The sequence below is a fragment of the Haliaeetus leucocephalus genome, unplaced genomic scaffold (genome assembly GCF_000737465.1).
Source record: "Haliaeetus leucocephalus isolate CR32 unplaced genomic scaffold, Haliaeetus_leucocephalus-4.0 Scaffold201, whole genome shotgun sequence".
Classification (NCBI taxonomy): domain Eukaryota; kingdom Metazoa; phylum Chordata; class Aves; order Accipitriformes; family Accipitridae; genus Haliaeetus; species Haliaeetus leucocephalus.
In genome coordinates this window covers 656,847-677,007 of record NW_010972637.1, presented here as the reverse complement: position 1 = coordinate 677,007, position 20,161 = coordinate 656,847, and the positions used below count along the sequence as shown (strand labels likewise).

General features: G+C 45.3%; 1 protein-coding gene across 1 annotated transcript in view; it reads left to right on the top strand.

The window, feature by feature from the left end:
• LOC104830852 (neuronal acetylcholine receptor subunit alpha-7-like) overlaps positions 1 to 20,161 on the top strand; it is a 66,168-nt gene that overhangs the window by 23,336 nt on the left and 22,671 nt on the right. Inside the window, exons 3-6 of the mRNA XM_010566027.1 lie at positions 11,624 to 11,668; positions 13,423 to 13,532; positions 15,979 to 16,058; positions 18,623 to 18,790. Of these exons, the coding sequence (XP_010564329.1) occupies positions 11,624 to 11,668; positions 13,423 to 13,532; positions 15,979 to 16,058; positions 18,623 to 18,790 (403 nt within the window). The remainder of the gene's footprint in view (positions 1 to 11,623; positions 11,669 to 13,422; positions 13,533 to 15,978; positions 16,059 to 18,622; positions 18,791 to 20,161) is intronic.

Below are 20,161 nucleotides of genomic sequence, written 5' to 3'. Positions count from 1 at the left end.
GGGGGGGGGTGAGGAAGTGTTTCGTGAGGGAACAACTTTTAAATGCAGGCATCTCTCACATCAGAGACGCCCTCATCAGCCTCCTCAGTTTCTGGGTGATCTGCTCCTCAATCAGCAGGATGCTCGAACTCAGTCCACAAAAGCTGGTATGCAACAAGGTCTTTGCTGGAGAGTTCTTCATCTGAGTGAGAATTGCCAAAGCTAGAAGCTGCCTGTCAGTAGATTCTGTGCCATAAGGTGAAGGTGAGAAGGCAGAAGGAAGGTAATGCCCAACCCTGTGGTACCTTCTGTCTGACACAGCCCTTGTAGTGTCTGTAAGGTATGAACGCCTTTAGCAGTTGATTTATTTGCTTTTAAGTGATTTCATTTCATAAGCTGCAAGATAGAGAAGGGCCTTGTTAAACTCCACCAACTTGTGAAAACAACTCTGCCTTCTCATCTGAATAGGTGCTTATTAATTCAGGCAAGCGCTAATGTAGCGCAGGCACTGTTTCCCCCTTTGCAAGGTGTGACTGGAGGCAAGAGGTGCCACAGAGCTGCGAGGCAGACAGTGCTGGCAGTGGTCCTGCCAGTGGGGCAGAGGAGGGTGGTAGCAAGGTGCGCTGGCCCCGGGTGCTGCCCCTGGGCAAGCCAGGCTATCAGCCTCCTAAACATCCTGTCCTCTAGGACAGAGGCTTTCTAGGTCTGGTTCTGCAGGTGAACTGAACAGCCAGAAAGTTGAAGCGTTAAATTTCTAGCTCTAATTCACATCTCCCTTCCTAAACTGACTTTACAGCATCCCCTCCCACCCTTCATCCCAGCACCATCACACGTCCAAATCTCTGCACTGGGTGTTACGTAGCAAAACCAGATCAACAGAGAAGTGATTTAAGAAAACAAATATAAATACGCCAGTACACATAAGCACCTGTTCACATATTATTCCCAATATAGTATCAGTATTCACTAGATTAAACCATAATCCTGATAGTACATCCTGTACAAATCTTTTATGGATAGATAACTTCAACCATGTAAGCTTGACCACTCAAGACTGAAACACAGAGTATATGAAAGAGAGAAAAGTAATAAAGAAAGGATTATGAAGCAGGTATTCTGAATTTTATTTAATTACAAAGCATGGATAAGTGCTAGAGAGAGAAACTGACTCTTTCAACACTTTTAGATTGAAGCATCTTTCTTTTTCCTCTCCTAGTAATGCCTTTGCATTTATTTGTGGGCTTCCTGCATAGCCTTTGCGAGCTACATTTGCTCTGTTTCTCCTTCTATAGACCTACTCTACCAAACCACATATTTTTCTAGAAAGTTTTTTCCCCAATTTGCAAGAGCAAATTCAGTGAGATCAGAGCAGTAAGACTGATGCAAAATTGTGTAACTGAGAAGGAAAACAGACTGGACTTTGCTATAAAAGCTGAAAATCAGTAATTAGTGATCATGAATAGTAGTCATTAAAATTCCAGGCAGAAAAATTACAGAAAGGTTGCTAGACCAACAGATTCATTAAAGTTAAATCCCAAACTTTCTCTCCTGGTCATAAAACTCAGTATGACCAGTTCTGAACTCTGGGAAGAAAAATTAAATAGATTGGCCTCTTCATTAGCATGGAAGTAGCTTGAAAAGTAGGAAAGCCAGGGCTAATTGAGCCATGAATTATTATTTTGGCTGCCTTCTAAGTGCCAGGCATTATCAAAATGTCAGTCTCACTAAACCAATTAAACGCAATGTGTGAGTTTGCTAGCACAATAAAGTTAGGCACCATGGCTATTATGGCTTCCCATCTAATACCACTTTGTGCACACACTTGCATGAAGCATTATGATGAAGCCTTAACTACCTGAATTTTACCTACAGCTTTTTTTCATTGGCTTCTGCCTGGCTCAGGGCAAACAGTGGAGGGGGCTCACTTAGTGAGCAGCAATTCAATAGTTTGTTTTCTCTCAGAATGGTTCCCCAAGCTGTACTTGGTGTCTGTGGCTTTAGCAAAAGAATGGCTGAATTCCTTCTGCAGTTTCCAGTGGTGGTTATCCAGTTTGGTCATTTCACAATAACTAACAAATTTTCTGGCTGCCTGGTGAAAAGGCTGTACTATGCTCTTTGAAGATGTGGGAATTTAAATCTTGAGCCCATGGATATTCCTTAATCTTGGGTAACTAATTCGAGCCATCAAGGTTTTTTAAGAGACTTTAGTACTTTCACATCAGCTCCCCAAGGTGCACAGGAGCAAAATTTATTTAAAGTGAGAGTTTTCTGATTATCACTCAGGAACTTAATAGCAGTGGCAGGGAAAGACAGTCATCCTTTGGAAGTACTCTGCTGCTTGAAATGGAAAACATTTTCCACATCTCCTTCCAGGAAAGGCAGCAGGGTCCCCAGAAATCAGAGACCTCTCCTGGTGATGCCTCACTCTTGCCAGGGGACTGTCGAAGCTGTCATGGGGCAGGGGCACTGCAAATGGTCACATTTCTAAAGCCACCAGTTGCAATAAAGCAGTTAAACCAAAGATGTTGGGGTGGCCTTGAACCTAGTGTTCTTAGTTTCTCAGTGTTTGGAAAGTTATATCTTAATACTGTGTTCTCTGGGTGTAACTCCTGAGAGACAGTGACTTCAGCTCCTCAGTAAAAACCTTTCCCCCCCATTTTCCATCCCTGATCACAGGCTTTAAGAGCTCAGTTGAAGTTTGGAACAGGCCTATGTCCCCTTTGCTGTGCTGTCACAGCAGTGTGCAAATACAGGAAGAAAAAGTAAAGGCAGCCTTGCAGACAGCCTGAGTGTGAGTCCCTCATAGGTACTCAGGGTTGGCCTCTTTGGGACCTTTTCAACCCTCTTCCCACTGCTTTCCCTGTGATTTCAAATGCTGAAAAAGGCAATGAATAATTAATAGCTTGGAACTATTCTTGTCTAGTCCTGTTTATTGAAACACCTGCCCACTATGCCCAAAACACAGGGGTGTCTATTTCAGGATGAGGTATCCACCCTGGAGAATATACAAACCACCTACATGCTATGTGTGGATGACTTGGGATTTTAATGGAGGACTGTCTGCTTTTGGATGGTGACATAACATCTTTTCTCCTAGGAGCCAAGCAGGTATGTTAGCTCATCCAAGCAGTCAGAAAGTAGTGCTGTGCTGGAAAGCCATGTGAGGCCCTCTGACTCAGCTCCTGGGGTTTCCATGAGAAGCATATGTGAAACAGTGGGACAAAGCTGGTGACTTCATTCTCCCCAGGACCCCATAGTAATGTGGGGATAGGGAGTCCCTGGAATTTGCAGGTCTTTGTTGAAGGGCTTGAGGTCAAACAGTCTCAAAACCAGTGCTGGAGTCTATAATGTGACACACTTCACAACAGTCCTGATCTTCAGGCACTGCTGAGAAGCTACATCTTGGAAAAGTAAAGTTAGTTTCCTAAAGCAGGTACCCACAGCCCCAGGCTGTAGTCGAAGGTCATGTCACATGTGCAGGGCAAGAACAAGTGTGCCTTTTTTCACCACAGTGGCAGTGTGAATTGGAAAACGTGGGCAAAAAGGCAGAGCTTGGCAGACTCTCAGTCACCAGTTGTGGGACTGAGTGGGAGAGCTGCCTCCTCTGACACCCTGGCTAGTAGTAGAAACTGGCATTTTCTTCCCATGTTCCTTCCTCCTGTTCTTGCCTTTGGGGAATGCACAGGTTCAGTACTTTCAGCAGCAGCTTTTGCATCCAGGCCTTTGTATTTAACATCTGTACCAAAGCAACTAGTTGGTCTCTGACATACAGGGAGTCAAGGCCTTCACAAGGAACACCTTTCACAGACTTTGTTGGCCATGCATTATGCTTCCTGAGGAACATGGCTGGCATCCCGGTGTTTGCAGGCTGTCCTCACACAGCCCCTGTTTGAAGTCTGTACTGCTCCCAGTACAGGGTTCTCTTAAACTCTTCACTCTCACCACAAGTGATTGCATCTGGCTCCAGGGGTTTGCAAGTGGAGGAGTGTGATCTGACAGTGGCCGGACCCTCTGACATGTAAAGGTCCTGCTACAAAATCAAGTGTGCATAGGGCTGCTGTGAGCAGCAGATAGGGTGCAGTGATACTCTCTCCAGAATGCTCTTCTGGGGAGGAGAACACTGTGGGTGGTTAGAGGCAGTGGGATGAGGCAGCTTCATGCTGCTACCCAGTGCAAAGACCAAAGGCAGATTGCATTGCCCACGGTGAAGGGACATGTACCTCTCCAAGACAGGAGAGCGACCAAGAAAGGCATGACCTCAAGGAGAAGCCAGTGGCAACAGATGGGAATGTGGCTCAACCTTACGTGAAAAACACCTACGAGACATCACCTCCAATCATTCATAGGAGAAAAAGCCCAAGCAACAAAATAAGAAAAGCATGAGGGTGTGGGTATTAAGCTATGAGCTCTTGGATAACTATATCCTCCTAGGACGAGATGAAATAACCTCAAGTTGCACCAGGGGAGGTTTAGATTGGATATTAGGAAAAATTTCTTTACTGAAAGGTTTGTCAGGCATTGGAACAGGCTGCCCAGGGAAGTGGTGGTGTCACCATCCCTGGAGGTATTAAAAAAACGTGTACACAAGGCACTTCAGGACATGGTTTCATGGGCATAGAGGTGTTGGGTTGATGGTTGGGCTCGATCATCTTAAGGGTCTTTTCCAGCCTAAACAATTCTGTGATTCTATGATTCTGTGATCTATGATTGGCTTCACAACACTGGCCTGGATGCATCTCCATCCTGATGGGCAAACAAATGCTCACCAGGCATTGGTGGATGTTTGTTCATCCTTCGTTATTCAAGTCTATTTTTGTATCTCTCCCCAGCATTTCACCTTGACTCTGGGCCATCCCCTCTGATTCCCATCTTCCTCCTGAGGGTGCTTTGTTAAAGGTATTGAGATGAAGTACTTGAACTTCAGGTATCTCTTCAAAGTTGATGTTACCATGGCAACATTTATTCCAACTTTTTAATGAGACCCTGAAATACAAAGTCTGTCCAGCGACACTTACTCAATATTGCCAAGGCAACCTTGGGTTTTCCTCAAACTGTCTGGTTTTGTGGGACTTCAACCATACAATGCATCTAAGCTAAGTTTTAGTTAATCAGCTGAAGGTGTGGGCAGATGGCTGTTTCAGCAATGGAAAGGACTGCCTGCTGCAGTCGTAGACTGAGCATACAAGCACTTAAAAGCCTCATCAATTCCTTTTGAAACTCTTGATCAAAATCCCATGCGGAAACCAATGCCTTTGCTAACAAAACTTTCCAAGTCTCCATGCCAATGTCTTCATGTCTCTTGAACATATCCCTCCTTGTATTCAGGCACAAAAACAGCGTTTAAAAAAAAAAAAAAAAAAAGAAAGAAATTAATGAAAGTAGCTCCTTATGGCCTTTGGTGACCTCTGAGAGTTACCTGTTCAATTTGGGACTTTTCTGATCAGTGTCTTGCAATAAATCAATAGCTGATTCAACTCCCAGTTTTGTGGCTCTGTGGGAGGGCAAGGATTGATGATACATGTCAGTCATCTGTTAACAAGGGCTTTGCTACGGAGATGACGTGTTACCATATGATGTGACTATGGAACCAGGAAGGGCTTTGGTTTTTTTGTCCATGTGCTATGACCCAGGTAATTATGTGGCTGAAGGCAGTTATATTTTATCTAGGTGTTGGCCTGGAAAGGGAGAATCTGCTGACAGGCAGTGGTGCAAAAGGCAGGCAGACGTACATACATTGTAAGCTTTGGATTGAGAACAAGGAAAAGAAAACCAAACTAAAGCATTCAGATGTCACAACATGTGCACTGGAACAAACCAGACTAACTCTGTCACTCTCCATGGGTCAAAGGTGGCTGTGGGAATAAGCAGATATCTAGGGCAGAGGATTAACTGGGGTCAGGCTGGAGATAGAAGGGGTAGAAATTGACCCAGATAAAGTCAGGAAGGATTTAGAGGACAACTGTTGCACTAGTTAGTGACCACAGAATTAGCTTTTCCAGCATTTTTGAATACCAGAAGCAAACTGATTTGTCTGAGCTGAACATCTGCAGCCCAGGGGAACTGCCAGAAGACTGCTGGAAAAGCATCTCTGGGGGCTAGTCATCTCCAGCCTCACCTGGGATCTTAGAATGGCTGCTTTGGTTGCTTTGTTGCAGGGAGAGCCAGGAGCTGAGACCCTGCCAAACGTGGAGGGAAGGTCATCCCCAAGGCTGACAGTGCCAAGTGAGATAGAAACCTTGCATAGGAAAAGCAGTGTGATCGATTGTTCGTGTTTTCTCCTGGGAGGAAAGGCATCCTCACAACTAACCTTAAATCTCTCTGCACAAACCAATGACACACAGTGAGGGAACTGCCTCCAGCACTGCCCAAGCTCTAGAATTAGCTTTTACTTAGGCAAAGCAGTACCGGCCAGTGACCTCCTGGGGCACAGTAAGGCACACACACTCTCATGGTTGTCTGTAACTATCTTTGTAACAGACAACTACAGTCCCTCCTGTGCCCAGGTATCTTAGAGATGCACACAGTCTACAGGTCATAGTGAAGACAGCAGGAGCTGTGATTCCTCTGCAGCTCTGGAAAGGCAAAGCAACCAGCCAAATCCAAAGGCCAAACTATTTCCTCACAGGATACATGGCTCAGTAAACGACCACACCTGCAAAGATGGAAGGCTCCATAAACACCTCTGCCCTTAAAAGACTCTTGCTCTAACAGGGGATGAATTCAGACTCTAGATTCCCACAGCTCTCACCTCTTGGGCAGCCCCAGCAGTCACTCTTCCCCTGGCCAGGCTCCTCTGGGTCCTCCTCTAGAAGGGGCTTAGCAAGAGAGCTACACCTGGACAAATGCCTGCCCAGTGTAAAGTGAGCTTTGCTGCTCCTGCAAACCAGGCACTTCCAGCAACTCAAATCCTTGTCTGGAAAACTTTCTGTTCCACCCTGCGATAAGAAGGACCAACCCATGAGGCTGGATCTGTTGATCAGTGCTGAATATGGTAATAACGTTTTCTGTGTTTTGCTGTCCATAAAGCCAAACACCCTTTGAAAGCTCAACAGCCTGAAGTCAAGGATGAGAATAGACTCTGAATGGCCATCAAAACATCCTGAAGTGGCATTTTTTTTCCCCCAAGCTGAGAGAGACGTAAGCAGCCCAAAGCCCTGGTTAGACATTGTGCTCCTGCTGACTGCTGTTATCAAAAGGCAAGACAAGTCCATGCAGGGCATGGTTACACTGTAGATAAACCTGTGAGAACTCTAATAGACAAGCTTTCCTTGACTGCAAAACAAATCTGAGAAGCAGGACAAACATGGTAAGGACAGTAGCCCTGTGAAAAGGAGGCAAAGCATACCCAAAGTAATAAATTTAACACTACCTGAAATACATGGCTGATGAATTGTTTGCAGTTAAAGCTGATTATCAAGGTCATTAGCATCTCACTTTGAACAAGGAGCTCACAGAGGTGTGACAGAGGAGCAGGTAAGGGCAACAGACTGTTTTGTGAAATACAGGAGTCAGCCCTAGATGTCTTCCTTTGCATTCTGTCAAGTATAAACTTACTATGCCATATAAAAAGGACTTTCCTCATAAATCCAGAGCCACACATAAAAGGCTCCTGACAGGAGGCATCTCCACATGTAGGAAACCCATAGGGCACCCACATCTACACTGTACTTTAGTGCATCTCCCTGTGGCTCTCAGCCAACAAAAAGAGGAAGGCCCCCTCCCGCCCTTCCCTATAGGGTGCAATGTAGATGGGGAAAGACTTTGCAAGGAGGACATGTGCAGCTTACAAGTATAAAGCAAATATTGATTGGCTAGCAACATAAAATATTGCTAAGATTTAATGAGCAATTCAGATGAACATCATGCTCACCATCCCTAGAAGACATCTGAGGAGTCACTGGTGGCCAGGAAGGCATCAGTCAGATGGGGGAGAGCTGGCCACTGAGGATTCCTGGGCCACAGCCTCTGTGTTGCTGGGTTGCTTTCATTTCCCAGGTCAGTTGACACAGATAACTCTGATGACCCGATCAATTACCAGCTCTGTTTTTTCTTACTTTAGGATTTTATACCTTTCCCAGTTGGTGTTTAGCCCTTTGAATCCTTCAGCATCTAAAAAACATGTCTCAACAAGCTTAGTCCTGCGTGTGATTTTTCTTTTCTTATTTTTCTGTGGACTTTCTTACAACTGCTTTAGCGATTGCAACCAAGGGAACAAAGTGAGTTGCAGATGGACAGGGTCTCTTGAGGCGGGTTGTAGATTGCACAAAGAGAGGCACATATTTGCTGCCACACTTTGGGGACCAGCAGAGAGGTGAAAGGGAAATGTATGAACAGTATAACATGATATAAAATCCCAGCTGATTTTTGTGTGGCATCTCCCAGCAGCAGAAGCTGTTTAGGCAGGTCTCAAGGGGACTCAAGAGGAGCAGAAGGGGAGGTAGTGCAATAGACATTTTTGCGTGGAAGGCTATGACAAAGGCCTCTTTCATGCCTTAAGTTTGGTTTTCCTGGGACTGGGAGCCTGGCTGTAGAGGATAACTCTGCCCACAGTGCCAAAACAACCAGGAATCCTCCCGATCACTGATGTCTCCTTTTCTAGGTTGGGGTGTTTCTGCAGCTCCAACAACCCAAGTGAGAGAAGAGAGGACATCATGACACAGACAAGGTTCATGCTGAGGGTTCAGCAGTACCAGTGGTCCAGTATCCTGTGTGCTGGGGAATTAGTAATTAGGAGGCTTCTCCATGCAATTCTGCTTCATGAGTTAGCCGGAGAGTCTGCAGTTCCTGCATGGGACAAAAGAGAAGTAAACCCAGAGGCCTCACAGAAGAAAGCACACACCTAGTGATGCAGCTCAGTGTGAGATGATGCAGTTTGCTTTTGAGCAGCTCACATCTTTTCTGATGTGTCTGTGGTAGATTCTTTGCATATATACTGTGAGGCTAGCTCTGGAGGGGAGGAGGGGAGGAACAAGAGCATGAACTTAACTGGAGGTGAGCAGACTGGTGTTTGAATAAGGCAGTTTTGGCTTTGCTGCCTTGTTAGCCAATAAGTACTGCAAAAAAATAGTGTAATTTAGGATCAGAGTGAATCAAAAAGCCCAGGCTACTTCAGGACTGTGGTTTAACTTGTGGTATTGGAGACCAGGCTTTTTGGATGCCAATGAACAGTACAAGTGGCATGGACTCATGTGGAGCAGGAGAGGTGGTAGTCAGATAGACATTTGGCATGGAGGAAAATGGCCAGCACATGCTAACTCGTCTTTTACATTGAGGACATATCCAGGGAGGGCCTGCATGCCCAGGATACATTGTAAGGTTTAAATGCCTGCCACAGCAGTTGCAAGTGCAACATTCCTACTCCAAACACTGCAGACAACCATATGTGCTTCTTAGGGCATGAACACACACAGAGACACATAGCTAGGTAGCTCAGCCTTCCAGAGGAGCTAGTTATCATCAGGAGCCTGGGAAGTAACTTGATCAGGAGACAGCCTGAGCCTGGACCCATGGGTAGGCAGTGGAGATTCTCCTTAGAAATTTGCTAAGCTGTCGTGGCTTCAGCCCAGCCGGTAACAAAGGACCACGCAGCCGCTCGCTCAGTCCTCCTGCCCCCCTCCGGTGGGATGGGGAGGAGACGGTGGAGAGAAAAGAAAAAAAACCTGGAACCTCGAGGGTTGAGATAAAGGCAGTTTACTGGGACAACACAAAAAAAAATTACAACAACAACAACGGTACTAATGAAAGAGTATACAAAAAGAGTGATGCACAGTGCAACTGCTCACCACCCGGAACCCGACGCTCCACCACTCTCCCACCGAAAGAAAGTCGAGAGAGCTCCCCCCAGCCCGCTCCCCATTTATATACTGAGCATGATGTCACATGGTATGGAATAGCTCCTTGGCTAGTTCAGGTCAGCTGCCCCGGCTATGCCCCCCACCTCCCAGGTTCCTGTAAAAATTAACTCTATCCCAGCTGAACCCAGGACATAAGCCAACACATCATCTTGTGTCTTGGTGAAGCTCCCTGTCTGGCTGTTCTTACAGCATAATTGCCATGAGTGTTTGCATCCTGTTGGTGCCTCCATGTTCCCATACTTCTGTGTTGTGGTTTGATCACTGCAGTCCAGCAATGATGGGCTGCAGCTCGCAGGGTTTGCTGCAGAGTTTCATGGCAGCTTTGATGCTAAAACATCAGACCTCTGTCCTTCAGAGACGTCTTTATCTTCTCTGTAATGTAGCTAATCTTTGGTCTCTGCATGAGTGCTATGTTTCCCCTTGTCTGTGGAAGAATGCAAAGAAAACAATCAAACAAAAATTTTGCCTCTAATTAAAGAAGAGAGGTGTTTCAGAGGCCCAAATCATAGTTTATTTCAACTTATCTGTAGGAACAGGAGTCAAGTCAATGCACCATAGTGTGGCAATCCAGGACAAAACAGGTTGAAGGTATTCCACTTTTTGCTGTGGACAAGTGAGTCACCTGGGCCAGGCCAAAGCTGTGCCTTCCAACATGTGCCCAAGAGAGCTGAGCTGAATCAGAGAAGGAAAGTGTTTCTTCCTGGTATGCCTCTTGGCCAAGAATGTGGCTGCATTAGTCAGGCCTGCCCCCAGCTACAGTATCAAAAGCAAGCTTCAGGATGCACCTCAGTCAAAGCTAGGTGCTCTCTGGAGAGGTAAGAGTTGAACACAGGTGATGCTCTGAGGAAGAAGAAACACCTCCCCACGGTGTGGAGACAGCCGGGCATACAGTGAGCCAGCCCCACTGAGTACCTCAGCCACAGCTCCTGGGAAGTGCAGGGCATGCCTCTGGTGGTATCTGGAGCTGTGCCAGGCAGGGGTGTGGATCTGAGTATCTGCACCACAGTAAATCTGCAGCCCTGCTTCTCCATCCTCTCTGTGGCAGTAACACCATAGGGTCCTGCACCTGCAGGCTAACTGCAGCATGCTGGGCACCCTGTGGCTGCTTAAAGCACTTGGAGACCAGCTAGGTGAGGGCTTCTTTGTTTCTGTTGTAAGTCAAAGCTTCTTCCCTGTGGCCTCAGCATGCAGGTGTTTGAACCTACAGACTCCTGCTCTGTGTAGGCACCACATGAGCTCCCTCTCAGGCAGCATTTGTGTCCTTTTGCCATGTGCTAGCATTTGCCCACAGCCATTCCTTCCCTTTCAGCCAGAGCTAAGCTACATAATGCCGACACTCCAGAGGAACAGCACTGGCGGCACCATTTCACCATTGTTCTGCAGTGGCAGCAAATACAACATAAAATCTCTCCAACTACTGCATGCTGTGTGGTACTGGAAATCATCTTGTTTTGACCAACTAGCTAGAAGAAAAAACTTGTGCTTTTGGTAAGATGTCTGTGCCCAGCAAAATAAGAGTGATTATCTATTATGTTCACTTTTGTTGTTGATCAGTTATGATAAATGCAGGAGGTCTGTAGGTTTAAAAGATAGATAAGAGTCTGGGCCATATAACATAGTTCAGTGGTTTTGCACTGAGCTCACAATCTACTCCATAGTTTGTGTTTATTTACCCCAAGAGTCTGGGTTTTCTAAAAGAAACAGAAACTCTTCCATCTGTAATCAAACTGTACTTTGAGTCTCATCTCTTTTTCTCTTCTCTTCCCTTTTCTTCCTGCTTTTGTTGAAAGGACGAGAAGAATCAAGTGTTGATCACAAATGCTTGGCTGCAGATGGTGAGTAACCTGTGTCAAGAAAAAAAAATCTTTTCTAATAGCAAACTACTGAATGTGATTTCTTAGCTGAAAAGCAAGACTCCTGTCTTTTAACTTGTCTATAATGTGAAACAAGCAGGCATTTTGAGCCCTTTGAAATTTCTCTAGTGCTCCTTTTAACATTGAAAATGAAACACAGGAGACTACATTAATTCTCTGAGCAGACCTGTTGACCTTTGAAGGGTGACAACAACTGTGTTGTTAGGCCAGTGGATGTAGGGACCTAGTAACAGCCAAAAGTTAGGGTCTTACTGTAGCTGAAGGAGAGATTCTTCAATGGGTTCAAGGTCCTCACCAAGGCCAGTGGTGGGGGTTGTTGTGAAGGAGCCAGACACCCAGTAAGATCTGGGCTCCCCTGCACTCATGGCTTCTGGGAAAATCCCCACCTCTGTCTGAAACAATGAGCCAGGGGTGCCCCTGTGGAAGGCAGGGCACAAAGAACCCCTGCACTTGCCCCCAAACACAGAAGTGATGCAGCTATGCTGGACCATGTGGAGACTACTTGGTCTGGGTGGTGTGGTAGCCAGGGACTGCAAGCAGCCCTATGCTGCAGTGCTGCTGCTGGCAGTGCCCACGCATGTCAGTGGGAACATTGCCTTCTCTTGTGCTTTACAAACCTCATCCATAAACCTTCCTCCTCCTTCTTCTGCAACCTGCTCCAGCTGAGGAGTGACGTGCACTGGTCATGCAGGATAAGCAAGACTGATCTTCACTGAGGGCTTTGGGGGAGGGACTTTCCTGTCAGGTCTGCTGCTTACTGCATACAGCAAGAGATACAGTGTTTTCTTACAGTGTGTAAACCGATCTCTTTAATGACTTGTGCTTAGTAAAGATGCAGCTCTGCAGGGAAGAAGCTGTGGGAGACTTGAATGATTGAACCAATTCTGCTTTGATTTTAGCAGCCAAACACTACCTCATGTTAATGGGTGCAGCTGAACGGGCTGTTTCTTCCTCAGCTACCTGCTAGGATTTGCAGCAGAAATTAGTTGTTTTCTACTGCAAAAACTAACCCAGACCAACCTATAGGACTACAGGATTGTTAGGACAGAGCCTGTGGGTGTCCTGTCCCTTGCAGAGGGGTTATTCAGTTATAGCACCGATAACTGTTTCCCTTGCAGCCCACCCACAGAGCTTTGCTCTAAGTCACCAGGTTCAGCACAAAAGCTGTGCCTGCACCTTTCTTGAATTAATTATTTGTGTTGAGGTGGAGGAGAGGGAATCAGAAGCAACCCCTTGGGATATTCAAGTTCACTTGCCTGCCTCTCATAGCAAGGTGGTTATTAAAAGAATCACCCAAGCTTTGTAACAGATTAAATTGTTTCCACCAAACAGGGACTCTCAGACCGTGGTCCACATACCACTGATGATACCCAAGTCATTCAAACCACCTCAGCTTAGAACCAGCATGCCTCATGGAGGTGCCTACTGCCAGTGTTTCTGCCAGCCCACCAGAAAAGGTTTGGGATGCCTGGCTTCAGGCCACAAGGTGAAGAGATTAGACACTAAATTAAAATACAGCTCACAGCATTCAGTCATCACACTCTGGATCCCTCAGTATATATGCCAACCTTTCTTAATAATTAAAGCTGAGCATTAAACTATTATCATACTTCTGTTATTGCTACTGGCAAAATCCATTCTGCTCCCATAATATTGCAGACAACTTAGAAGACTTTTACCAGCTCATATAATCTGATGTGTGTATTTGCCAACAGTACTGGGTTGACGTTTACTTGTCTTGGGATCAGTATGAATATCCAGGGGTGCAGAACTTGCGATTTCCAGCCAACCAGATTTGGGTACCAGACATTCTTCTGTATAACAGGTAAGCAAGATGTGCAACAGCCGGTGGGAGCCTAGAACTAGAGCATTAGGTGCTGGAAATCAGCCACACTTCACTGATATTATGGGGCTTTTGCCATCTGGGGATTTGGCTCTTACTCTTGAAACAGTAACAATAAAAGCAAACAAGTGCCAGCTAATAGATTTTTCTACTAGCCAATCTAAGTCTCCCTTGCTGTAGTTCTGCAGATGCCTTCTTATCATTTCCCAGTGAATGCAGAGAGAAAACAATCCATATTCTCCTTATAATTACCATGACTCTCCTGGAAGATGATCATCATGTCTCTGCCATAGTGTTCCTGCCTGAACTAAACAGATTTTCTTCTCGCTTTCCTCATCACTCATATTTTATAAACCTCTTCATCATTCCTTTTCCCATCTGAACACTCTTTAATCTGTTTTTCCTCCTCCAGAGCTGAATCCAGCTCTCTAGCCAGCACTTCTGCAGTGTTGAATGGAGTGGAAGCTATTTAGACAGATGTTTCCTTAATGCTTTCCAGGAGGAGGGGATTTTTGGTTTGCTCTGACTAACACCTTAGCCTTGGACTTATTTTTTGATCTATCACAAACTCCAGACAATGTACTTCAGCCTTGCTGTCTTACTAGATTTTCACTGATCTGTCTTTCACTGACATTTTTAAGGGTAATACTTTCTAATAATCTAGATTGAATTTCATTCTGTTGGTTTCCCCAGTGCCCCAAGATCCATTTTCCATTCTAAGCCCTCACTAGAAGATATCTGAAGGAGTCTTGGAGTGACCAGGATTGTTTAAGTGTTCTTCTTTACCTCAGCTTTACTCCTCACAGTCTCTTTATTCCTTTTCAGTCTCTAAAAAGGAGGCTTATAGCCTGGGCTATATTACTGTACCTTGTTCATAAGAACATGATGTGGCAAATGCTTTCTGAAGTTCAGATACCTCACCTGCCTCCTCTTACTCAGTTAGTCAGTAAGAAAATTAGATTGATTTTATGCCGTTGGCCCTTGACAAATCTATGCCAGCTGTTTCCACCTCATTATCTTTGAAGTTAGGTTGATGTGTCTATAATTTCACCTTTACAAAAAACACAACAGAATTCTCTTTGATCTTCCCTAATTCACCAAGCCCTTCACAGTCCTCTATGAGCTCTCAGGGATAATTGTTAATGCTTCAGAGAGTATTTCAGCTGGTACCTTCAGTTCTCACGAGTAAATTTCATCAGCCCTGCCAACTGGAATCTGTCTTATCTACACTTCTTTAACCTGTTCCTCCCTTATTCTGCCCTGGTCTTCTGCCACTGTGTGAGAATTAACTGTGGTGAGCCACAGTTTGTGAAGAGTGAAGCACAGAGGGTGCAGGATACTGCAGTTCTCTGCACCCTGTTGTTTCCTTTCTGTCCACAGCAAGTAATGGATCTACCTGGTCCTTCGTCTTTTCCTTGTTTCCTTGCATTTATAAAAACCCTTCTTGCTGCCTTTTATGTCCTTTGACAGTTAATACTCAATCTGCACTTAGCCTTCTCAGTTTTTTCCCCTTTGTTTTGTGCTGGGGACAATACTAAGGACTGAGGACTCAGACCTGAGTAAAGAACAAGTCACAGGAAGAGCGGAGGTTCTGAATTTTCCACATCTAGTTGTGAGACAGGGTGTGTAAGATGGTGTAGTCGTGCAACACAGACCTGCACATAGCTGTGACAGGCAAGGCTCTACAGCATCAGCCAGGGGAACCCTCCATAGTTAATCTCTTCCCAAGAGACCCTCTGGAGCAAGACCCCAGGCCTGCTCCCTTGAAGAATTCTTGTCCTCACCCAGCTCATTACTCCCTTATTTTTCTCGGAATTGCTGGAATCTTAAAGACATTCTCTTTTCTTGATCCCTTTCAACTAGTTTCTGCTCACAGAGTCTCAATGAATCTCCTCCTACAAGCCCTAAATCTAAAAGAACTTCTCCCCAGTGCCTTCCTCCATTGCTTGAAGCAAACCCTTGGCCCCTCTGCATTCTAAGAGACTGCAGAATTGTTGCCTCAGGCCACCATTACTCTTACAACAGATATCTGGGTAACAGATATCTTGATTTACACTGTGACCTGCTTGATTCTGACAGCAGCCCCAGAAAAGCCTCATTGTCCTGACTGTCCGGTCTTTGGGTACAGCTACTGTGATGCTTTTGCTCCTTTCACCTCTGCCTTTGCTCTGAGACATCCAACAGCTCTGCCTCTCACTTCTTTGAGGAGATTGCAGCGTGCAGCCAGCATGCCTAGGTGCAGGCCAACAGTGTCTATGAGAAGCCAAGATAGTGATTGAGGGTGGACTCTTCATCCAGGTGTAGGGCCTTAACTCAGACATTCTGTGCATTAAATTCAGCCAAAAGATTATTTTTATGTTGACAGTTACTACATCTTACCTCAAACATCAGTTTGCTTTTTCTTTGTTTTGTTTATACTGTGTTATAGTGCGGATGAAAGATTTGATGCGACATTTCACACAAATGTGCTGGTGAATTACTCTGGATCCTGCCAATATATTCCTCCAGGTAGGGCACAGAGAGCATTTGTTTGCTTTAAGTCAAATAAGTACAAGCAGTTTTCGTTCATGAATGAAATCAAGGTGTTTAGAACCAGTCTGTGGAAATTTTGCAAGCTGTGTAACTATGGGACAGACTCACTGAAATAATTAAGTCCATTATTAGTGGCGTACTTCCACTTCACAAATCAGTAAATCAGTCTCCTGAGCAGTTTGCTTAGAACATTCAGAGGCCCAGCTGAGGTGTCGTCTAAAACAAGGTGGTGTGCATCCTCACATCACATTTCATGTGCAATCCAATTAGCTCTTTCTTGAGAGTAGAGAGGCGTGTGACCACAGGAGAATCCAAGAGCAGCACTCCCTCTGCAGTGAAGTCCTCCCTGCCAGGCTGAGGCTACAGCTCCAGGTGAAAGGACAAACTGAGTCCGGTCCCAGCCAGCCAGACCCAAGTCTCAGCCTGCTTTCCAGCTGTATTGCTGCTTCAGTGCCTGTAGGGCCAGCAGCCAGGACCTATCAGTAAATACCCATGCTATCTCCACAGGTGCTCACTGTGGTGGACAAGAAATGCCCAAACTTTTTGCCATAGCTGCTGGCAGACTTACCCCAAGCATGTCCACACAGCCCACCAGGGAACAAATGGGTCTCCCCTGATAGCTGGTCCTCTGTTGATCCCTATCCCTGAGACCACTTAAAGCATCCCTGTGGTTGACCCATGGGTAATGTTGCTCTCCAGGGAGCAACATGAGAAAGGAATAAAATTGGCATGTACCAGAGCAGAGCCTTCTCCATCCCTCCAAGTAGGGAGGTGATGCAGAGGGTACCTATATGGGCAGATCTGGTGTCCTGCTCATCTCTTGGTGATCTACAAACTCCATAGTCAATTGGTTACTCAAGAACCCAAGGAAAGAGTAAAGAGAGAAAAAGTGATAACAGAAATCTCTTCTGTAAAGCACAAGAAATCCTTTGTTACAGGGATTTAACTGCTACCAAACTACTTTGCAAAATTTTAGAAGGAAAAAGTTGATAATCAGGCTACTGACTGGCAACAAGGGCTCACAGAAGCAGCTAGATTAATCAAGACACTGGAAAGCATGAAAAAGTGGAAAAGATGGTGTTTCCAAAGCTTCATGAAAGTTTTATTTCCCATGACTCTGGAGAGCAGGCTGTACTCACTGCTGCTCTCCATTAGAGAAAAAAGATAGGAGGAGGAGAGAGAAAGGACAAGAAGGGGACAGCTGTCTGCTGTTAAGGAAAGGAGCAGAGCCAGGATTAAGGAAAAACTGGGAGAAAAGCCTCCATGTAGCCCATCCAAAAATGGCCATGATGGTGGCAGTCAGACATCCCTGAATGTAAAGGGACAGATTAAGGGAACCCAGCCACCCCAGAGAAGCAGTGTTTGTGCAGGGACATGGTCTTGCACACATGGTTATGCCACAATGCCCTCAGCCTTCACAGCAGCAGGCAAAGACAGTAACCAAGGATCTCTGTTTTGGGGATATTATCTTCAAAACGCATAGCTCAAGAACTTACTGCAAAACACCAAACTCTGCTCAGTTAGGTGACTCAGAGCTGGGATTCACATTAGCTGGTGTTTTAGGGAGCACACAGAAACAATTACTGCAAACAGGTAGTCTAAGTGCAGTATTGGAGATAATTTTCCAGTGAAGCAGAAGCTGCCTCTCCTTCACATAGTGCTTCCGAACTGGACAGCATGCAGTGAGCTGGTGAGGTAAGGTGAAGGCTGCAAAGCCGAAGGCCCATGGGAATAAGGGTTTGCGGGGATGACCTGTACGCTTCACCACCAGCTGCCAGTGATGCAGGCTGCGCAGGTCATCTTCCCCACTCTCCAAGCCCTCCATGCTGCTGGACAGCTGGGGAAGCCCCACAGCCACAGCTATGGCCCCAAGAAAAAAAGGTTTGGAGCATCCATTAGATTGTTTTTTTTCTTTTCTCAGCTGAATAACAAAAAAGAGGAAATAATTAGTTTGCAATAATATACAAGTATTAATCTCTTAAACTGCTGAAAATCTCACATGAAATAATGATAGCGGACTAGACACATCCAGAGTAAAATTCAAGGCCCAGGTTAACATACAGAAGATAATGGCCAGCACCATGCAAGGTTTAGCATAATAATGTATTTTCAAGGGTTTGTGGGTCTAATGCAGGGCCTGACAAAGAACTCCTTTCAAAGAGCTTGTCACAGTACCTCCAGCCACAGTGCATGGACATCTATGTACTCTACATCCTGTCAGGCCCTGCAGCACTGCCTGTGATCTGGTGGGGCCAGCCAGCACTAGGAGACAGGCTGGGCTGCTCCTGGGTGGCCAGACTGTCCTGGGCAACCTACCTCAAGGATGCAGTGAAAGAGAGAAGGATCTTCACTGGTGCCCCAGGAAGGGAAGTTATTCCACTCATGGCAACATGTTCCACCTGCACCACTTGTTTGGTTACCCCATGACTACATCACACAGAGTTTTGGAGAAGAAAGTTGCTCACAATTGATTGGACAGATAAGGGTAGAGGTGAATGGCACCCTGCAAATGCTTGATTCTGACTGTTTTCTCTCCATAGGCATTTTGAAGAGTACATGTTACATTGACGTCCGCTGGTTCCCCTTTGATGTGCAGAAGTGTGATTTGAAGTTTGGCTCCTGGACTCACAGTGGCTGGTTGATTGACCTGCAGATGCTTGAGGCTGATATTTCCAACTACATCTCAAATGGAGAATGGGATTTAGTGGGTAAATCATCTGGCCTAAAAATTTTCACTAGTCTAATTTTCAAAGGCAAACCCCAAAAATATAGAAAATGATCAATCCCACTGGGACATGAAATACAGAAATTAAAAGTTTCTATGTAAGAAGCAGAAAAAACCCCCAACCTCACAGCTCAGAGACAACCTTTCAGCCGCACTCATTGAACTGTGTCTGAAAACACTGTGTTCTGAAGCAATTGTCTGCAACTGTGCACATAAAAGAAATCTACTGGTCCCAAAGCATCCGAGCAGTTTGTCAGTACTAAACTTGGATGTGTCTCATGTAGGTGCACGGAACACTACTGTCACATCTACTCTAACACATCAGGCCAAAATTGATCAGTGTAAAACCCACTATTTCAGCAAAACTGGAATGAGCTTTTCAGAGATGAATCTCTCTCACCCAGAAAACCATCAAACTGTCTACCAGTTCATAATAACTGTGAATAACTGCAGTTCAGTATGTCTCTCTTCTCTTCTGTGCTTTGGAAGATACCTGTATTTTTAAAAGATAAAACTATGTCCAGAACTAGTTATTCAGAGTGAGATTTTGTGAGTTATTTTGAACTCATTTATGTAGCTGTAAGTCAGAAGCAATGCTATGTAAATTGATAGAGCTTAGACCACCCTAAGGAGAGCTTGCAGAAGAGACATTTCATCTTCTGGTCTGGATATGCAGAAAAGGAAATAACTGTCACTAACCAACTGCATGCAGTAGTTTTATCATTCAGGGCATCTGAGAAATAATACAGTAAGAAACGTAATGGTTCATGAGAATCTGAAGGACTCCATAGGGAAGTCCTCCTAAAGTCCATCTATTTCAGAGCACTACTGACAGTGCTCCTTTACAGTGGTTATTTCTGTCCAATAACTTTTCATATCTGGTTAAGAGACTGGCCTGTGGTTTATCTGTCATCAACCATGACCAGGGGTGGACAAAACAGGCCCTTATCTAGGCCATACAGCAAAAGCTTTAAGTAACACCTCAGGCAAGCTGTGGCCATATCCTTAATGGAGACTTTGCCACGCTTCTGCCAAAACATACATATTGTCGCATCTGTCATGTGCACAGAAAAAAAACAGAGGTGAGCAATGGTGGCCTGCAAGATACAAGGTGCTGAGTTCTTCCAGCTCCCCTGACATGTCCTGTGCTGCTGCAGTCCCTGCCATGCAGTATCTCAGACAGTCTACTGCAGCTGGGTCACCATGGCCAACCCTGCAGTACAGCTATATTGGACTACTATGTCTCTTAACCTTCAGATATGACAGGCTTTAAGCTTAACTTGACACCCCTTTTTAAAATTAAGCCACATCCTCTTTGTTTTTCCTGACAAAAAAAAAATCAAATATGTATGTT